The sequence below is a fragment of the Panthera uncia genome (genome assembly GCF_023721935.1).
Source record: "Panthera uncia isolate 11264 chromosome C1 unlocalized genomic scaffold, Puncia_PCG_1.0 HiC_scaffold_3, whole genome shotgun sequence".
Lineage (NCBI taxonomy): Eukaryota > Metazoa > Chordata > Mammalia > Carnivora > Felidae > Panthera > Panthera uncia.
Window position 1 is genome coordinate 61,809,388 of NW_026057584.1, and position 18,866 is coordinate 61,828,253.

At 41.0% G+C, this 18,866-nt stretch overlaps 1 protein-coding gene across 1 annotated transcript in view; it reads right to left on the minus strand.

Annotated features, from left to right (window-relative positions):
- The window catches only part of MYO3B (myosin IIIB), a 407,188-nt gene that overhangs the window by 347,611 nt on the left and 40,711 nt on the right, over positions 1-18,866 (minus strand). The window contains exon 7 of the mRNA XM_049616047.1: positions 4,557-4,702. Coding sequence (XP_049472004.1) covers positions 4,557-4,702 — 146 coding nt within the window. The remainder of the gene's footprint in view (positions 1-4,556; positions 4,703-18,866) is intronic.

Below are 18,866 nucleotides of genomic sequence, written 5' to 3' on the forward strand. Positions count from 1 at the left end.
GTTTTCTCCTCCAGAAAAAAGGGTGGTGATAGTATCCACCTCAGGGTCATTGTAGGGATTGATGCATTTATATTTGGGAAACACACAGCACTGTGCCTGCCGCACAGTTAGCACTCAATAAATCTAAGCTATTATTATTTTTCCATCATCATTTAGCTAGTTATCCTGTATTCTGCCCCAAATTAGTTTCTCAGGGAATTTAGAAAACATGAAAGTTGATGGTATAGCAGGTTGAACTGTGGCCCCCAGAAGATATGTCCACTTGGAACCTGAGAATGTGATCTCATTTGAGATAAGGGGCTTTTGCAGATGTAATTAAAACAAGGATCTTGAGATGAGATCATTCTGGATTAGGACGGGTTTTTCTAAAAACAGTAACAATGTTCTTATAGGACAAGACAAAAAAGAACACACAGAGAGACGGGGAAGAAAGCCACATGAAAGTGGAGGCAGAGACTGGGGTTGTGCTGCCACAAACCAAAGATGACCGGAAGTAACCAGACCTTGGAAGGGGCAAGGAGGGATTGTCCTCTAGAGCCTTCAGAGAGATCGTGGCTCTGTCAACATCTTGACTTCAGACTTCTGGTCTCTAGAACAATACAGCTGTCTTATTTTAAGCCACCAAATTTGTGGTAATTTGTTGTGGCAGCCTTAGGAAACTAATGTACCGTTTGGGTACAGCTTGGAACAACCTAAGTTTGGTGACAAAAGCAAGCCCAAATGTGAACTGGAAATCATCATGAGTTCTCCTTTTTGCAGTGTACTGCAGGGAAACTTCTCTTTAGAAAGGGAAAACCACTGGCTTTAGCAACTGGAATGTTCAGGCCATTCTGGCCCATCCACTCCCAGCCAAAGACATTTCTGCTGGGAATGCTGAAAACATTCTACACTTATCCACAAGGAATGAAGCGGCAGTACTATGCAATGTGTGGCAAGAGTCAGCCTCTATCTGGCCCCAAATAAATGGGCGGGCAACACAGCTCTTAGCCCTTGTCCAACAGACACAGCCACACTGGTCCCCACTGCCTTCCTGACTCCCATCTATGAAGGTCAAAGGGGTCATGAGGCAAAGATTCCAAGCTAAGGAAAGATACCTAGTTGCCAAGAGAGAAATATAATTGTATATTTCTCCTAACTCTATGGGTTCTTGCAATTACATCTATGAAATGGATCTCCCTTTAAATGAAAAAAATATATCCAGGTCATCAGCAAGATCCTTCTAATAAGCCTTTGACATTTTAAAGGAGTCCTCAGGAGAGGGTCATCAGAGAGATGTTATCAAATCCACTGATGCCCAAAGAAATGGCTTTCATTCTTTTCCTCTCTTCTAACTCCTAGAGAAAAATAGCAGCAGACAGAGCAGTGACTGTCAGAGAGGGGTGACTTTTTTGGAGCAAAGGCGTTAGACAAGATGACACATGCTGACGGGTTCAGCAAATAGTGGATGCTGTCACAATCAGCAGATAATTTCTGTGTGTTTGCAATGTAGGAAAGACTGTGAGTCACGCAGCATTTCAAAGACAGGTCACGAATACTCCATGTGTCATCTTCTAAAGTGAAGGTCAAAAGAAAGGAGAAGGTGCCTCCAGAAGGAATGGAGGCAGAGGGGGGAAAAGTAAGGAGCCCTGTGTGCAGGCAAGTCAACCACATCCAGGCAGGTCTTGCTTCATGCTTTCTGACAGTGTCCAGGGAACCTGTGTAATTATCTGCCTGTTGACACCTGAGGCTCTCACCTCACATGTAACCAGCACCTCATTCTTTCCTAAGTCCTTCAGAACCTGTGAAAGTTATATCTTCCCTGACTCAGTAAAGGTCTTCTTTTCTTCCCTTATTTGGTACTTATTTCCAGTAAGGAAGGTTGCAGGGAAGAGGAGAGTTAGGAGGGCCAAAGAAGGAAGCCACATACAATGTTCTGGATCCTAGAATACTCTGAAATGGACTTCATTGTTTAACTAGAGGGAATTCCAGAACAGCAAAGACACTCATAACCAAATAGGAAAAAAACCAGAAGCCAAATGGATTAAACAGATTTTTGTCATTACTTGTCACTTTCTCTTCTCCATCAGGAAAGAAAATGCTGAAAGAATGGGAAAATGAGAGAGGGAGAGAGAGAGTACCCCATGAAACACACAGGTAAATAATTTGAGTGCCCAGTTAAAATATGTAAATGCTTAATTTTTCCACTCTCCATCAAAGAGCTTTTCTGAAGAAATGCACATTTTTAGCACTCAAAATTAAGATAGTATGAACACACATGCACACACACACACACACACTTGCTTGGTCAATCCACAAATACCTCGTAAGAGCAATACATAATTCTAATTGACAGGGTAAATTTTTTTTATTTTTTTAAATGTTTATTTTTGAGAGAGAGAGACAGAACACCAGCAGGGGAGGGGCAGAGAGAGACTGAGACAGAATATGAAGCAGGATCCAGGCTCTGAGCTGTCAGCACAGAGCCCAACACAGGGCTCAAACCCATGAACATGAATGGTGAGATCATGACCTGGGCAGAAGTCAGACGCTCAACCAACTGAGCCACCCAGGCACCCCTTGAAAAGGTAATTTTTAAGTAAATAACTTGGGGAGTATAAGATGCTGTGCAGTATATGCAAATATGCTACATTTAAAAAAAAATCCATCCTTCCTGCACAGGAACGTCAAGTTGGTTGTTAAGGTTGGGACAGTGGCAAGTATTCAGCACATAGAATCTCACTGAGGATCTGCTGACTGATTATTGTTGACATTTCCCAGTTTGATCTGATTCATCACTTGTGCAGGAACCAAGAGATGGTAAAAGGGCAGGAGATTACATTAAAAGGAGAAAAAGAAAGCTTCAACGTATGTTAGGGTAAGAATCCTTGTTTCCCCTAAGATCCTTTTCTAGCAATTGTCCTGTTCCTGGGATTCACCCTGTCCGGAAGCAGGCAGTGGGGGAAGGGAGCTTGGTTATTTGTATTTCAAAGGTCTGGGAGCTTCTCCCAAGATGGAAGAAGTGAAGTACTGAGATTATTAGAGATCAGAGACTTTGCTAGGCACAGAAGCAAGCCCAGAGGAGTCATTGGAGATGAACAGTCTATTTAAACACACACACACACACACACACACACACACACACACACACACACACACACTTTCTAAGCTGCCTCACATTTATCACCCTATGAAATTTTTGAACAGGTGGTCTGTACACAAACACATACTTTAAAAAAGAAAAAAATATATACCCAAGTAGATGATGTCTTATCAGAAGTACATATATCTTGCTAATCAGAAGCCACACTTTAATTCTGATCTTTGGGAAATTATGTGGCCACAGTAAATAAATGGTGAAAAGTTAATGATTTGTAAAAAATCAAAGCATACACACATACCATCCCAGACACCATTTCTCATTTTCTGACATATTACTGCATACAACAGTGCTTTTGGTCCTGCATTCGTACTTTGTTTTAAATGATCACCAGACTATTAATTTTAAAAGCCAGGAGCTTTGTCTGTTCTTCCAATCTCCTGGACTTGTGTTTGTACTTTGGAAAAAGCAAAAAGACCAATCCTGACTTGGGTGGGAATCATTTTTGGAATAATGGTGGGTAGTGGTTCACATCTGGATTAGGTATAAAACGATAACACTATGATGATGAACACCACAGGCTTCATCTGCATTTAAATAGACCTAATCAGAAATGCAAATTGCAATCAGGAGAGATTTTTAAAGGCTGTGTGATTGTGCAGATAAGGAAAGGTTAACACTTGCACTGTTAAAGTAGTTAAACAGCTCCAAGCCGGCCCAGAGCCTTCCTTTGAAAGAGAAATGTGGAGGGTACAAATCTCTTAATCTGCCACCCAACCAGGACAGAGCTCACCCGATTGCTTCCTTTTTGGTAACTAGAAGCTTAAGCGGCCAAACAGCAGTCCAATTCTGATGAAAGACAAACAACCAAATCTCTAGTACAAACCCCTAATGAATACATACAATAGAAAATATACTGGCATTTAAATACCCTCCAAACAGACCTCTTTCAGCACAATGTCCCATTGAGATGGAAATCAGGGGATGGAGAGTAAGTCTTATAACTGATTCGCTTAGCTGATGTTTTTTAGTGCTTCTCTGGGTGTATACGAAAATATAATACACATTTCTTATCCCCAAATTTTCCTGAATACTCGAGAAAGATTCCAATAAACAGAATGACCAGATGTGATTATATAATTAAAAAGAGAAAATCAGCATTTAGAGAGATTATTTAACCCAAAATTGTATTTTTAGTCCTCTTGTGCAAAGCACAATAAATGAGTATCTCAGAAAAATAAGAGTACTGAAAATCTGCAATGGTTACAATATAGTCCTATTATTCTTTGGGATATGCTTTAACGAACAGTCATCTCTTTTTTCCCCCACTCCCCCTTTTTTTCCCCCCCAAAAGAAATACATTTTACAATTAGGCTTTCTTAGGTTTGGCCAGAAATTGTTTACAAACTACTTATTATCCCTCTTAACCAGACTCTTTCACAAAGAACTAATAAGCCAAGAGCGCCATCTTGTGTCCTACCTTGGAATCTTAAAAAGCGTTTTCACAGGATGCATGTCAAAGAGGGGAGGGTCTCCATCCCCCAGTTCAATAGCTGTGATCCCCAAGGACCAGACGTCACAGCGAGCGTCATAGGAAGAGTCATACTGCTGCTCACAAGCAATGACCTATCAGACAAAAACAAGACACATCAATCCCACTGCCACCTCAGATGTCCTAAAAGACCCTCAGCCAATCTTAGCCCCCTTCTTAGTTCCCTTATTTACACTGATATTGAATTCCAGAGATAATAAGGTATGTGTTACCTAGACTTTATTTGTGTGTGATTAATTTATCATCTGGTATGTTCATTAGCCTTTAAAAATGTGTCATTTCAGTACAATAAACATACACTGAATCCTCTAGGTACAAGTGCAAGGGAAGAACAGTGCAAGGGAAGACACAAGAGTGGACACCTCACTGAGCCCACTCTGACATCCCTTAAGGCTTTGTCTGTATCCCTCACCTCACTGCCAGCTGCTGAATTCAACAATGAGGAACAGTTGTTCGAGAAGATGCTTGTTACCGGCACAAAATCCCCAGGAGTGTAGCCAATTGAGCAGAAAGATGTTGGAAGACTGGAAGACTGATGTGGTTAACCTAAAATAGGAACCACTCCTTCCCATCCCTTTTTTCCAGGAACATCTGCCCCCACCTCAAACCCCAACAACTGGTTTGTATTTCAGCAGCAGGTGCTGTGTCAGTGACTGGCCTGACTGGATACAAGAGCAACAGAACCAGAAAATGCCCCTGGGTTTGTCACCGGTTTGGAGACCATGGAACCCTGTGAGGAAATCTCTATCTTTGAGTCAAACATGAAAGCCCCTCTACTCAGACTCAGAGGCTATCACAATGGGGTTGGAAGAAGGTTGGGGTAGGCGAGAGAGTGAAAGAACCAGATGTCCCTACTATTTGACCCAGAGAATGGAAGAACCAAGCATCCCTATTTGACCTGAAATCTGCCTTCTTAACCAAGGATGATCTTTGGCTATGGACAGGTGGGAAACTTTGAGAGTCTGATGATGTACAGGTCCAAACAGCCTATGAGGTAGACAAGTGACATCACTGGAGAGCAGTGAGGGGCCAGAGCGACAGGCCTGCCTGCCCCGTTAGGCCCCCAGAAAGTATTTGGCTTTAACTCTGAGTGAGATGGGCCAACTGGTTGTGAAGAGCAGAGGGGTGAGATTTGGCTTACATGTTAGCAGGGTCACTCTGGTTGCTGTGCTGACGATATACGTTGAAATGGGACATGAGTGGAAGGAGCAGAACCAGTTTTAAATGCTACTACAAGAATCCAAACTACAGATATTGACACAGTGAGAAATAATCACACTGATTATATAATTTTGAAAGCAGAGCCAACCAGATTGGCTGACTGGGGCTTATAAGAAAGAGGAATTAAGGACAAGTCCAGAGCTTTTGATATATGAGCAATTCCAGAATGGAACTGATATTTAATGAGACGGGGAAAACAGGAAGAGAAGCAGGTTTGAGCTGAAAGCAGGAGTTCCATTTAGGACATGTTAAGTCTGAGATCCCTGTGAGAATCCAGATGGAGAAGTTCATTTTAGCCAGGTAGGTCTTGTACCTGACTAATGACCTGGAGAATAAACGTGTGTTGTTTTAAGCCTCACACGTGCAATATTACTATGGCAATGACAGAAAATTAACACACTGCTCAGACCCACTTAATTGGACTTACAAGGCCAAACGTGCCTATTGTCTTGCCTGAGACCTGATGCTTTTGCTCCTATAATTGCCCTCTACCCTCTCTTCTGGTTTCTGAACTGAAGAACGTTTTTCCATGTACCTGCAGCCCTGGCCTGATCCCAGCCCCATCTGATAGACTACCTGCCACAGAATATCCTGCCATACTTTTTACACATTATTTTCAAATGTGCATTCAAACTAAAGTTAAAATAATTCCAACTTCAGGACCAGAAGCCATTTCATTGCCCCACAAGACCTCACTTTCAACACCCCAATCAGGTGAGAAGTATCACTATTTTTAAAGATCTCCAGAGAAGGCTATTCAAACACCTTTCCTTTCAGAAATGACATCTCTAAACATGTGGGACAAACATAATTTTAAACCTATCAATCAGAGCAAATAGCTCACCATTCTTACATGTTCGTGTGAAGGAAAGAAAAATAAGACTCTGTCCTTCCTCAACAAAAGTTACAGTCAATTAAGATTTAAAGTGAACCTATAATAATTAAATGACAAACCATGGCAACTCTAAATGGCCTAAGACAATGTGTACTAGTATGTCCAGTGAAGGATATGGGCTCCAAATGCTTGGGATATTAGAGGGAGATCATGCCAGGGGAAGCAAGACAGCAAAAAGTGTCTAGTGCCCAAACTCCACATCTTCAAATATGTTGGAGCTTGAGCACAGCTTCAAATGAAGTTGGAGGAAATTCAAATCAACTTCTAGCCATCTTGGATGAGACACAAAAGGTAGTTCCAAGAACCCATCCAAATGTGGGAATGGAGACATCCTAACGTTTCTCGAATGCAGTCGTAAAATATTCAAAACATTCATCTGGTTTCAATTTCTCTTTGCAGACAGACATTATCTTCAGTTCCATCTGATTGAAAAGTATCTTTTGGCCAAATCCTCTTCCCAAAACTCAGTAAGTAATGTGACAAATTCTTTAAGCTCAGCCTTCCAAAGAAGTTTACAGAAAATTTTGCTACTAAAATAATTCACAAATAATTACAGAGTGCCCACGAGCCAGTCATGGTACTAGGCCCCAGGGAGAGAAAGCTAAATTCACACTGAATTGAATCCTCATCATCATTCTGTGAGGTAGGTGCTATCATCACCTAGCACAGGTGTAGAAACTGAGGCACAGCATAGTTAAATAGCTTATCCATGGCCCACAGTGAGTCATTGTCAGGGCCAGAATTTGAACATAGAGAAGAGACCAGCAAACAAATCATTATAATATGATAAATGTGCTACATAATAAAGTTTATGTTCAAAGAATGGTTGAATTATCAGCTTCTGTACTCATACTGTGAATAAATTAACCAGGTTTCTTGAGACTTTTGTCACCTCAACTCCATCTTCTCAGAAGGAATCTCTTTTTCAGGACCAGTCCTTCAGAGGAGTGAAAGACCCTTATATGGGCCACATGTGTGATGGGATTTACAGATGCACTCTAAGAGGATGCATCTCAACTAAGGTCAACACATCCTGGATCTGGATTCCTTATCTATCCAACACCAAAATCTACAACTATTTCTTAAGGAGAAGTAATCTCATTCTCCTTAGCATAGCATTCTCCTTGTTTCTAGGTAAAATAAAGCTGAATTAAGAATGCTTAGATGTCCCATTGGTCTTTGGTTTCCTTGTCCGGAGGAGAAGGCAACCTTTCAAAGAGCACTCTGAATCAGATGTTCCAGCCTCCACTAAGGACAGTGGCAATGGCAAATAAGTATATGGTGCTCAGACCAAGTTTCCCAGGTTCTGTAAGTCATATTAAAGGGACGGAGAGAGACAGGGTGAGATGGCATTGACTCAGGCCAGGACCCCAAACATCTCATTCTTTCATACCTCTCCAACTCACCTCAGCCAGCCCAAGGAGGAGACCCACCAAGGCAAGTGTATATGCTCCTTTACCTGGAGCCTTTGCTTCAATCATAGCAGTATTAGTGATGTTGATAGGGAAGAGGGAAGAGGGAAGATAGAATAATCATAAGAGAGAGCTCGGGGAAAGACCTTAAGGACTTAATATGCACAGAGATTTAATATGGGTGGTTAGGAAAAGGGACACACCCAGGAAGACTGACATTTTGATCCTGGGTGATCAGGAGAATGATGGTGCCATCAGGGATGTCAAGAAGAGAAGTCAGTTTGGCAGGCAGTATAACAAGTTCAAACTGGGTCTGAGTTCTACCCCTCACCAGATGCAGAAAAATATCTTGTGCTCTTTGGAACTCACTTTCTTTTCACATGTAAATGTAATAAGAAAACAAAATTCTATTAAGATCAGAAGCACAATATACTAAAGGGTAACAATAAAATACAAGTTTTCAGTGACTACCTGAAGTTGTATAATGCAGTAAATATATCTTACATTTCAGAACTGAATAGATTTTAATCTCTCTATTGTTAGTTGCCAACAAACTAGTCACAATTTGTGGTTTTAATATACAGTTCTAAGTACCAGAAGCAGATACCAGGTTGTTTATCATGAACAAATATGTGTATTTATCTTAATCCAGTGTTGTGAATAGAAAACCTGCTAATAAATGTCAATTTTACAAAGTATAGATTCTCCAAAGTTGATTTTAAAGTCCCACAGCATGTTGGAGGTTGATATGAAGAGAATATGTCTTCTGCAATGTTCCATGAGACATATGTATGGACTGTTACAAAATGCTTAGTGTACCCAGTAAAGGCTAAGAACATAGCATTAAATGAATCAAAATGGAGACAGAGTCCTAGCACAGTAATTGCTAGTGGCATAATCACTCCAAGATTAAAATATTATCTCTCTGAGTCTCAATGAGTTTCAGTGGCATATAAATCCCTACATACTTCTGCATAGCCACTTTTAACAATCTTCAATTCTCTGACATATCAGTGAGTGTTTATACTGTTTCTGATTTTAATGAATAGTTTTATCCACTTGGTGTTAATCTACCATTAACCGCATCATTTTTTTCTGTTTTAAAGGGGCCAGAGACTTGATGATCTCATCAAAGCGACCCTTGAAGTAAACAGAAGTAACCCAGGGTGAGGATTATAATCCTTATCTTTCTTCCCTCCCTGTCCACATCAATTTGTGGCACTCTTCAGAGAAGCTATGCTGAAAATCTTCAGATTGGAATTAGAAAATCTCAACTCTTGGAGCACCTGGATGGCTCATTCGGTTAAGTATCCTACTCTGGCTCAGGTCATGATCTTGTGGTCCTTGAGTTCGAGCCCCACGTCAGGCTCTGTGATGACAGCTCAGAGCCTGGAACCTGCTTTGGATTCTGTCTCCCTCTCTCTCTGCCCGTTCCCCACTAGCATGCACACGCACACATGCTCGCTCTCTCTCTCTCTCTCTCTCTCTCAAAAATAAACATTAAAAAATTAAAAAATTAAAAAATTTTAAAAATAAAATAAAAGTCTGAATTCCATTATTTACTTCATTACTCCATTATTATAAATACAGCTGAGTGCCTCTGAGCAAGTCCCTTGAAAACTCTGAGCTGAGTGTCCTTAGTTATAGGGCTCTCACTTTCTACAAAGTGGCAAGGTGTTAATGAATGATCTCTGCTATCCCTCCTGCTCTCATACTCTATGGCTTTACAATTTCCAAGTAAGTGATTCTGGGACTGTTTTCAAACAAACAGGCTAACCTCTCCATGCAAATTAGCTAGAGTGAACAGATTATTCTGGGGTGTGAACCAGAAGGCTGGAATTTTTTTGTCAGGAGATTTTATTGCCAATATTTTGTAAAAGGTCTTAAGGTCTACGAAAAGATGCTGGTTGCTGTGATAATGCCTATGTTAGGGAAGATGAGCTTCAGTGACAGAGCAATTGTTTGGATGCTGGTTAATGGAGCATGTCCAGTTTCCTACCTTGAAATGCCAACTTACAGCTCTTCTGGTACACTTAGACCACACTGCTGCTTATTTTAGGAAGAGGAAAAGCACTAATGTTTGGATTACTAACAATATCTATGCATTAGAAGCCACAGTGCCCAGTGGCCATAGCTACTTTAGCCAGAGGTGGGCTTGAGTCTCCCAAATGTGGGTCATTACCACCTTGGCTGCTAAAAACTTTTCTTTCTGGAAGGGCACAAGAACTAGAAATAAGTTTTCACTAAGAGTTTAGTTCCACTGGTCTTTGGAGCAAAGGCTGCAAGTCAACCCTCTTTGTTAGGGCAGTTATTCTTTAGCCTTCTTCAGGCTAACGAGTTCCAAAGTTCCAAACTCTCTAAATCTGCCTGTCACTCCTCCCACCCCACAGAGGGAGCACCTCCTCCACTCTCCTGAAGGGGTTTATGGGGTAAAACTGTACCCACCACTTGATAACACAACTGCTTTGACAAATATCATCTCCTTGTCCACCCTTAGGCATAGAGTTGGTTGATTTCCATTGAGGATGGCTGACCCTTTCTTCAGTTACCAGGGGAATGACAGAAAAAACAACTGTCAGTAGCACCTGGATTGTGGGAAAGGTTTGTACTCCTGGTTGGTCAAAGAAAATCCCAGAGCCAGGCATCTTCATTGTGGTTCGCCATCCCCTCACTAGGTTACTTTAGCAAATTACCTAATCTCCCTGCACCTCTTCTTCCCATACAAACCAAGCAACCCCTTTCTCTGGGCCTTGTCTGAAGTACTGCTTATGAAAATGCTGGTTACCCACCGTTTTCTATGGCATCATAATGTTAGTTGTAGATATCACGGGGTCAATGATGCATGCATAACATCTATTTTATTTACTTCTTTAAAACTTTTTTGCAGTCTCTAAAATGCCTAGAGGGGGCATGAATTATTTCTATAACAAAAAAGAGCAAATATTGTCTGGGTTTTTTTTGTCTTGAAAATGTGAATAAGTACTGCAAAGTTTGCTTCAATTTTCAAGGGAGCCTTTCTTTCAGAGGATTTGCTGGCTATTGAGATTCTTCATCAACAAGTTGGCACGTTAAAGGAGTGTCTTGGTCAGAACACTAGGTTCCTGTGAGACTAATACAAGAAGAGTTAAATTCCTTTCCCAACAATATCCCTTTCTATTGTAACCATGAGGCTGGGGGTACTACTCTCACTTTCTCAGGCCATCACAATCCCATGAAATGCCCCATGATTAGAGTTTCATTTCAGCCTAGGCCAAAACTAGGACTTGCTGATAAAGCTTTGAAGATAGGAGTGAGATCCACTTTCTATCTCCTCAAAAAGACTTGGGCTTTAGAACCTGAGGGAACAGTCTCTCCTCATCTCAAGGTATTCATTATCTGAAAAGAACACCTGTATTAGATTAGATGTAAAGGGGATAAAAGACAGTAACACATGAGCTCCTGCATTCAGAAAACCTAGATTTTTCCAACAAGATATTTAACTTATACCATGTATCAAATTATATATCAAAGAGCTGCTGGGCTGAAATCTCTTTCAATAATGTGATTTTAACGAATACTCTTAAGTAAATAATATTATAGAAGCACCATCTAACATAAGGAAAAAATATTTTACACTCTTATAAAAAATAACTTACCAAACTTAAAAAAATAGATCCTATTCAGACGATCTCATTTTCCCACTAATATTTTAAAATGTCACCAAAAATGCAGTTAGGTTCACCTTATTTGTTCTAATTTCTCATCTTACTAGAACTGACTGTGTGATCTACAATTATAACCAAAGCTCTATATTAAAATTTCACTCAAGTACACAGGCAAAATGTTGTTATTTCAAGAGCTAAATTCAGCTTTGAAATCGGCAAGGCAAACAGACCTAAAGCTATTAATCCTTGGCTGACCTTGAGCCCAGAAATGCAGTCAACACACTGGCAAATAAGATGGGCTGAGAGGGAGGAAGGCAAATAGGTTTCCTAATTTTGCTTATGTAATTTATGCAGCATAATTGATACTTGTTGATCTTAAAGATTTCTAAAATAGAACTTATCTGGAATTAGAAATTTCAGTTATAAATATTCCAGTGGCAAATATTATTCATCAGCTTTACATATAAAAATCTTAAAGTGTTACAAGCTGAGATACTAAATAAACAAATGAAGTCTCTTCCCTTGGATGAAATATAACTTCAATGGAGGATATATTTGAGATTTGCTTAAATTTTTTTTCCAAAAAGGAGGTGGACTAGAAGAATTGAAATTGATGAGGTTGCTGCTTTTTTTTTTTTTTTTTTGGTTCTTTTATAAAACTCAAAGCTAGCATTAAATCTATATTTTGTACACTGAGAAATTGCCAAAAATAAGTTAAATTATACTGTCCTTACAAAATTCAGGAAGGTCTTTAATTAAAATATGATGTTCTACAAGACTTTGCTCAGGATTATTAAATTCAGCTTATACCTTTAGAGAAATAAAACAAGGTTCAAATTAATGCCTGTACAACACTAACTTCCCACCATCGTAGTAGAGGATAGAGGGGGACTGGTTCTGGGTTTTATGCCAGCACACAACAATTTTTGCATTTAAATTGCCCAAAACCAAGGGGTGCCTGGGTGGCTCAGTCGGTTAAGCATCTGACTTCGGCTCAGGTCATGATCTCACGTTTCGTGAGTTCGAGTCCCGCATCGCGCTCTGTGCTGACAGCTCGGAGCCTGGAACCTGCTTCAGATTCTGTGTCTCCCTCTCTCTCTGCCCCTCCCCCACTCACGCTCTGTCTCTGTCTCTCAAAAATAAATAAATGTTAAAAAAAAGAAATTTAATTCCCCAAAACCCCAGAAATGTGTCACTTATTCCTAATTATGTGATAAGCCCCATATTCAAACTCAGGACCGATGTTCACAGAACTCCTTTATGAAAGATAAATCAGTGTGCCCCAATTTCTGTATGTGTCTTCAGTACTCAAAAGGTTCTGAATCCATGTGAGGACACAGCAAGAAGATGGCATCTATAAACCAGGAGGCTAGCAGGCCCTACCAGATACTGAATATGTTGACATGCTGATCTTGGACTTCCAGCCTCTAGAACTGTGAGAAATAAATGTCTGTTGTTTATTTAAAAAAAGAAAAAATGCTCTAAAGGAGCACATTTGCTTGGAAACCCAGGATAACCCCACTGCCCTCCTTTGTTCCAGCAGCTTCCCCTGCTGGATGGATGGGTGCTTAGAAGGGATCTTAGGATTCATTCAGCCGCCTTGGAAACTGAGGTCCCAGAGTAGGGAGACCTACTGTTACACAGCTGGTTTGTGGCCACACCAGGAGCAAGCTCCATGGTTCCCCCACTAACTTCCCAACTGAGGCATCTCCTGAGAATTCTTACTAAACAGAGAACACTGGGTCATTGCCAAAGCCATTTCAGATAGCCATAGCCACAGTAACTTCCATACTGTGAACGTGTAAGCACACCTCCCACTCACACAGGTAGATTTACTGCCACCTCTTGCTTCCTTGCTGCCCCTTTCCTTTGCCAGCTAGTGCTCCATTTCTGCCACAGTACAGTTAAGGAAATAAAGAGCAGCAGTTCTACAATTCAGTTCATTGTACTGCTTGTTAGGTCAGTGAGGAAACAGATTGAGAAAGGTGAAGAAACTTGCCCAAAGTCACACAGCTAGTAAGTAATAGAACTGAAGCATGAGCCCACAAATTTTATTTGATTTGAAGCAAATCAAACAGAATATATGAATGCTCTAACATTCATAAAGGCATATCTCTTTATTTGCAAGTAGTCTCTGGATTTTGTTATCTCACAGGCTGATATCACCATGCAAACCAGGATGCCCTTGGGAATGTCAAACATTCCTACCAGAGAGTGATTTCCTTTAACTTTCTAAAACTATAGACAGGGTGGAAAAAACCTGGGACATAACAGAGCACCACAAATACTAGTCTTCCCACCCTCCACCTGATCCTGCCTCGCCCTACCCCAAGGCTCCTCTAGGATCCCAATCCTAATGCTGAATGGGACCAGCCTGCCTTTGCTTCCTTCTGACAGCTCAGTGACCATCAGGCAAAAGACAAAATGCAGAGTTTGGCCTAGGCATGAATTCCCCTTCATGGGGCTGAGCCCCTGGGCCCTGGGCAGGGCAGTGGAGGCATTGATAGGAGGGTAGCCACCAGGTAATTTGGGACTCGGAGCTCAGGAAGAGCTGAGGCTGGCTGTGACATTCCTTCAGCAAACACTTCTGCCCCATATGAGAACAGTTTGAGCCTTCTCACCTCCCCAGAAAGGGGTAGGACAGCCTGCAGAGCTCCAAATGTTCACAGAGGCCAATATTTTGATGTTTCTTGCTCAGTACTGAGCAGGGGAAGGTGGGGTGGAGGGGATATGAGGCCTCTGCTCTGAGCCTCACATGCTTCTGCACGTCTGGAAGCTGAAGCTCTCAGAAGGAGTCCTATATTTAGACCCTCCAGGAGGAAGGAGATGATATGTCACCACCACCTCCAGGACCAGCCCCCCACCTCTGCACTGACATATGACACATGACTCAACTTCCCCACAGAGCTCCAGCTGAGAGGGTATCTATTGGTGGAACTGAGGTTAAGGCCAGGGCCGCACTTAGTCATTTCACCCTTGCCCTAGGCCCTTCACTCCCCAGAGCCCCAAGTATCTAGGCTGTGCTTCAGGGTTCTTTAAGGCAGAACCCCTGTGGGAATACAGGCAGGGTCAGCCCAGAACAAGAAGGAAGGGAATCCCTCTGTTTCTTAGAAGCTGACATGGGAGTCTGAAGGGAATCAGGGAAGACAAGGCTACAGAATCTCTGGAATGAATGTTTTGGGGGAAGACACACAGGTCTACCGGCCAGTGATCTGGGTTCTAAACACCTCAGTTGAAACTCCTGACCAACCAAGGCCTGCATTTCTTACAGTGATGTGACTGGCACATGGGATCCCAATAATCCCCAGCCATTTAAAACCGAGTCCAGTAAAAATGGCCTTTTTTCATCACTTCACCCTTACTGAGAGAGATCATATCTTCATTATCAGAGGAACACCAGAGCCATGGAACATGTGAGCTAGAAGACACCTTTCCCTCTGTAAAATGTAAATGTTCTCTGAAAAACAGAAGAGACCTGGAAGCAGAAACTACCCAAGACAATCCTTTCTTCTTACAGATGAGATCAAGTTTAGGGAGGAGTGGTGTTCAGGCAGTATGTGCCATCATTTTTTAAAGCACTTAACATGCCAGGAACTGCACAAAACATGTTCAGTACATCATTTAATTTTGTCCTTTGAAACTGTTTTCTTTTCCCTTTCTCATTTTACCTTTTTTAACTTCCCATCTTACTAATCATAAATAGTAACTTGCTGGAGGTAAGTAGGTATCTATCATTTGCTCCCAGGTCTATGTGACTCCAAAATTTGTGCTCTTAACTTTTTTACCCAAACTGAAGCCATATTAAAATAACTGAACCACAGTTTTTTAAAATGAGTGGCAGACATAAACGTAAAATCCAAATATCCTAAATTCTGTTCTGAAGAACTTTGTCATTTTTTTCCCCAGATCCTTCCCTAGGGCATTAAGCATATTGGCTTCTAGTGTCATGTTGAAATATTACATTTTTCTCAACATATTAGAAAGGATAATTCTTATATAAATAATTTAAAATTGAAAAGATTTATATCTTATCTGGTATGCTGGTGGTCACAATTAAACAGTTTGCTCTAGTATAGTGGTTAAGAGGAATAATTCTGGAGCTAAATAGCTGGGTTCAGGTCCTGGTGGCATCACATAATACCCTGCTCAAGAACAAGAATAGTACTTTCTGTAACTCATTTATTTCATCTAAAACATTGCATGGTAATAGCATGTACTTTATGGAGTTGTTGTGAGGATTATAAATGAACTAATTCATATAAAGCACTTAGTAACAAAAGATATCTACACTCTTATGTTTATTGCAGCATTATTTACAACAGCCAAGATATGAAGCAACCTAAAAGTCTATCTATAGATGAATGGATAAAGAAGATGTGGTATTTACAGACAATGGAGTATTACATGGCCATAGAAAAGAATGAGCTCTTGCCATTTGTGACAACATGAACGGACCCAGAGGGTATTATGCTAAATGAAATAAGTCAGACAAATAAAGACAAATACCATATGATTTCAGTTACAGGTGGAATCTAAAATACAAAAGAACAAGGGCGCCTGGGTGGCTCAGTTGGTTTAGCACAGCACAGAGCCTGCTTGGGATTCTCTCCCTCCCTCTCTCTGCCCTTCACCTACTGTCTCTCAAAATAAATAAACTTAAAAAAAAATACAAAAGAACAAAGCATACACAAAGCCATAAATACAAACAACAAACTGGTGGTTGCCAGAGAGGAGAGGGATAGGGCAATGAGCAAAATGGGTGAAGGGGAATGGGAGGTACAGGTTCCAGCTATAGAATGAATAAGTCATTGGAATGAAAGGTATAGCATAGAGAATATAGTCAGTGGTATTTTAATAGCATTGTATGGTGACAGATGGTAGCATAGTGACTGTGGTGAGCATAGCATAACATATAGAGTTGTTGAATAACTATATTGTACTCCTAAAATTAATATAACATTGTGTATCAACTATACGTCAATAAAAAAATAAATAAATCATTTCCTTAAAAAAATAAAAAATGCACTTAGTACCTGGTGACTAGTAAGCACTCAATAAATGCTAACACTTATCTGGGGACCAAACCCATTAGCTAGAGCTTAGGGAACAAAAAAATGATAATAACGACAATAATAACATTTTAGTTCTATAGTGTTTTATGGCTTTCTGAGCCCTTCAACACAAAATATCTCATTTGTCATCTCTCGTCTTGGCATGCCAAAGGAAATAGCATTATCGTATCATTTAGCTAGGAAAGGCATAATTAATGAAGGCAAGAGTGGTTGCAAAAAGCCTGTGATATTTCTGCATTGGTGTAAGCTTGTCGTTATGGCAACCGTCCCCTGCCAACGACCCTTTTCCAAGCAGAGAAAAAGACCCAGTTTTGGAGCCGTCACAGCACATCTGTTTCTCTGCTCAGCTGATTAGCTCTTGTTTGCAACAATGAGCAGATGGAAGTAAAAACAAAAAAAAAAAAATTTTTTTCTAAAAAAGAAGCAAATGTTTCCTTTATCCACAAGTCTGCTTTCTGATACAGAAACAGACCTTTAGCAGTTCTAGTAAGATGCCAAGTAAACTGAATCCTTAATATATGGGTTGCTTCTCTCACTGGTAGGACTACAAAGTGTAGTCAACTACAAATTACAGGTGATAGGTCCTTCACGTATGTCTTTTAAAATGATGTGTCTCACACTCCAGTTTCAGAGTATTCTTCTGCTATATCTCTGCAGGTCTTTGTTGTTTGAGCTGTCTCAGCACACATTTTCCACACTGAACACTCTGTGTGAATACATTAAAGTGAAAGAGTACAAGGCTGGTGGGCTAAGAAACCTGAATTCTAGAACCAAGACTGAACTATCTGAACTATCACAGAGAATAGCCTCTCCCTGCCTTAGTTTCCTCATCTGTCAAATGGGACTTGCCTGCCCATGCTCTCGGAAAAGCCAAACCATTCCTCTACTTACTAGGTATGTGAATTTGGGCCTGACATCTCCTATACACTTCTTTGAGCCTCACTATCCTCAGTGGTAAAATGGAGAAAATAATGTCTAATATAGAATCAAATAAAATAATGTGTTAAATATCCCTATCCTAGTTCCTGAAACATTGATGGGTCCTCAGCAAGTGAAAGTTTCCTTCCCACCATATGGATGTTTAGCAGGTACAATATTCAAACTGTCTGACATTCAGCTGGAGCTCTTCCTTGAGGTCCCCTGCTTGCCAGACATTACCTGCAGGTGTTAGACCATTAGGAGATCTGAGCTCCCAGGGAAAGAGACGGGCACCTCTGGTGGCCGAGGAGCACTCAAGGAGCCCTGGATGCCAACCACTTACCATCCAGAATGGAAGTCTTTCAAAAATTTCCTAATCAGCACGCCACACCTATGCATACCAGTTACTATAAGGCATAATTTTAACACAGTCCACAAATGTCCCCCATAAAAACAATAATGACAACTTTGGTCCTTTTTCTTTAGTTTCGGTCATTTACAACATTCAGTTTAATTCTTTGCTATGTGTGATGGTGGGAAAGGAAGACGGAGGATCAGTTCCCCCAACCACCCCCCTCCACCATCATCATAAATAAACATAAAGTAGGCTTGTGTCCCTTTTTGCTATAGCCCAGGATATTACCAGGCAAGTATATGATGCAAACACTAGCTGAGCAATACCAATCCTGACAGTGGGCATGGGTTCCAGTTCAGTGAGTCAAACATACAGATAGATTCTGGTCACTGTTACTCACCTACCTACTCAGTGTCCCTGGGAACACAGCCTGGCAGAGGCTTGGATTCTTACATATAAAGGCAATATAATCATGCCTAACTGGCATCCTCACAGGTAGGTGTGAGCACTAAAAAAATATATTTGTTGGGGCGCCTGGATGGCGCAGTCGGTTAAGCGTCCGACTTCAGCCAGGTCACGATCTCGCGGTCCGTGAGTTCGAGCCCCGCGTCAGGCTCTGGGCTGATGGCTCGGAGCCTGGAGCCTGTTTCCGATTCTGTGTCTCCCTCTCTCTCTGCCCCTCCCCCGTTCATGCTCTGTCTCTCTCTGTCCCAAAAATAAA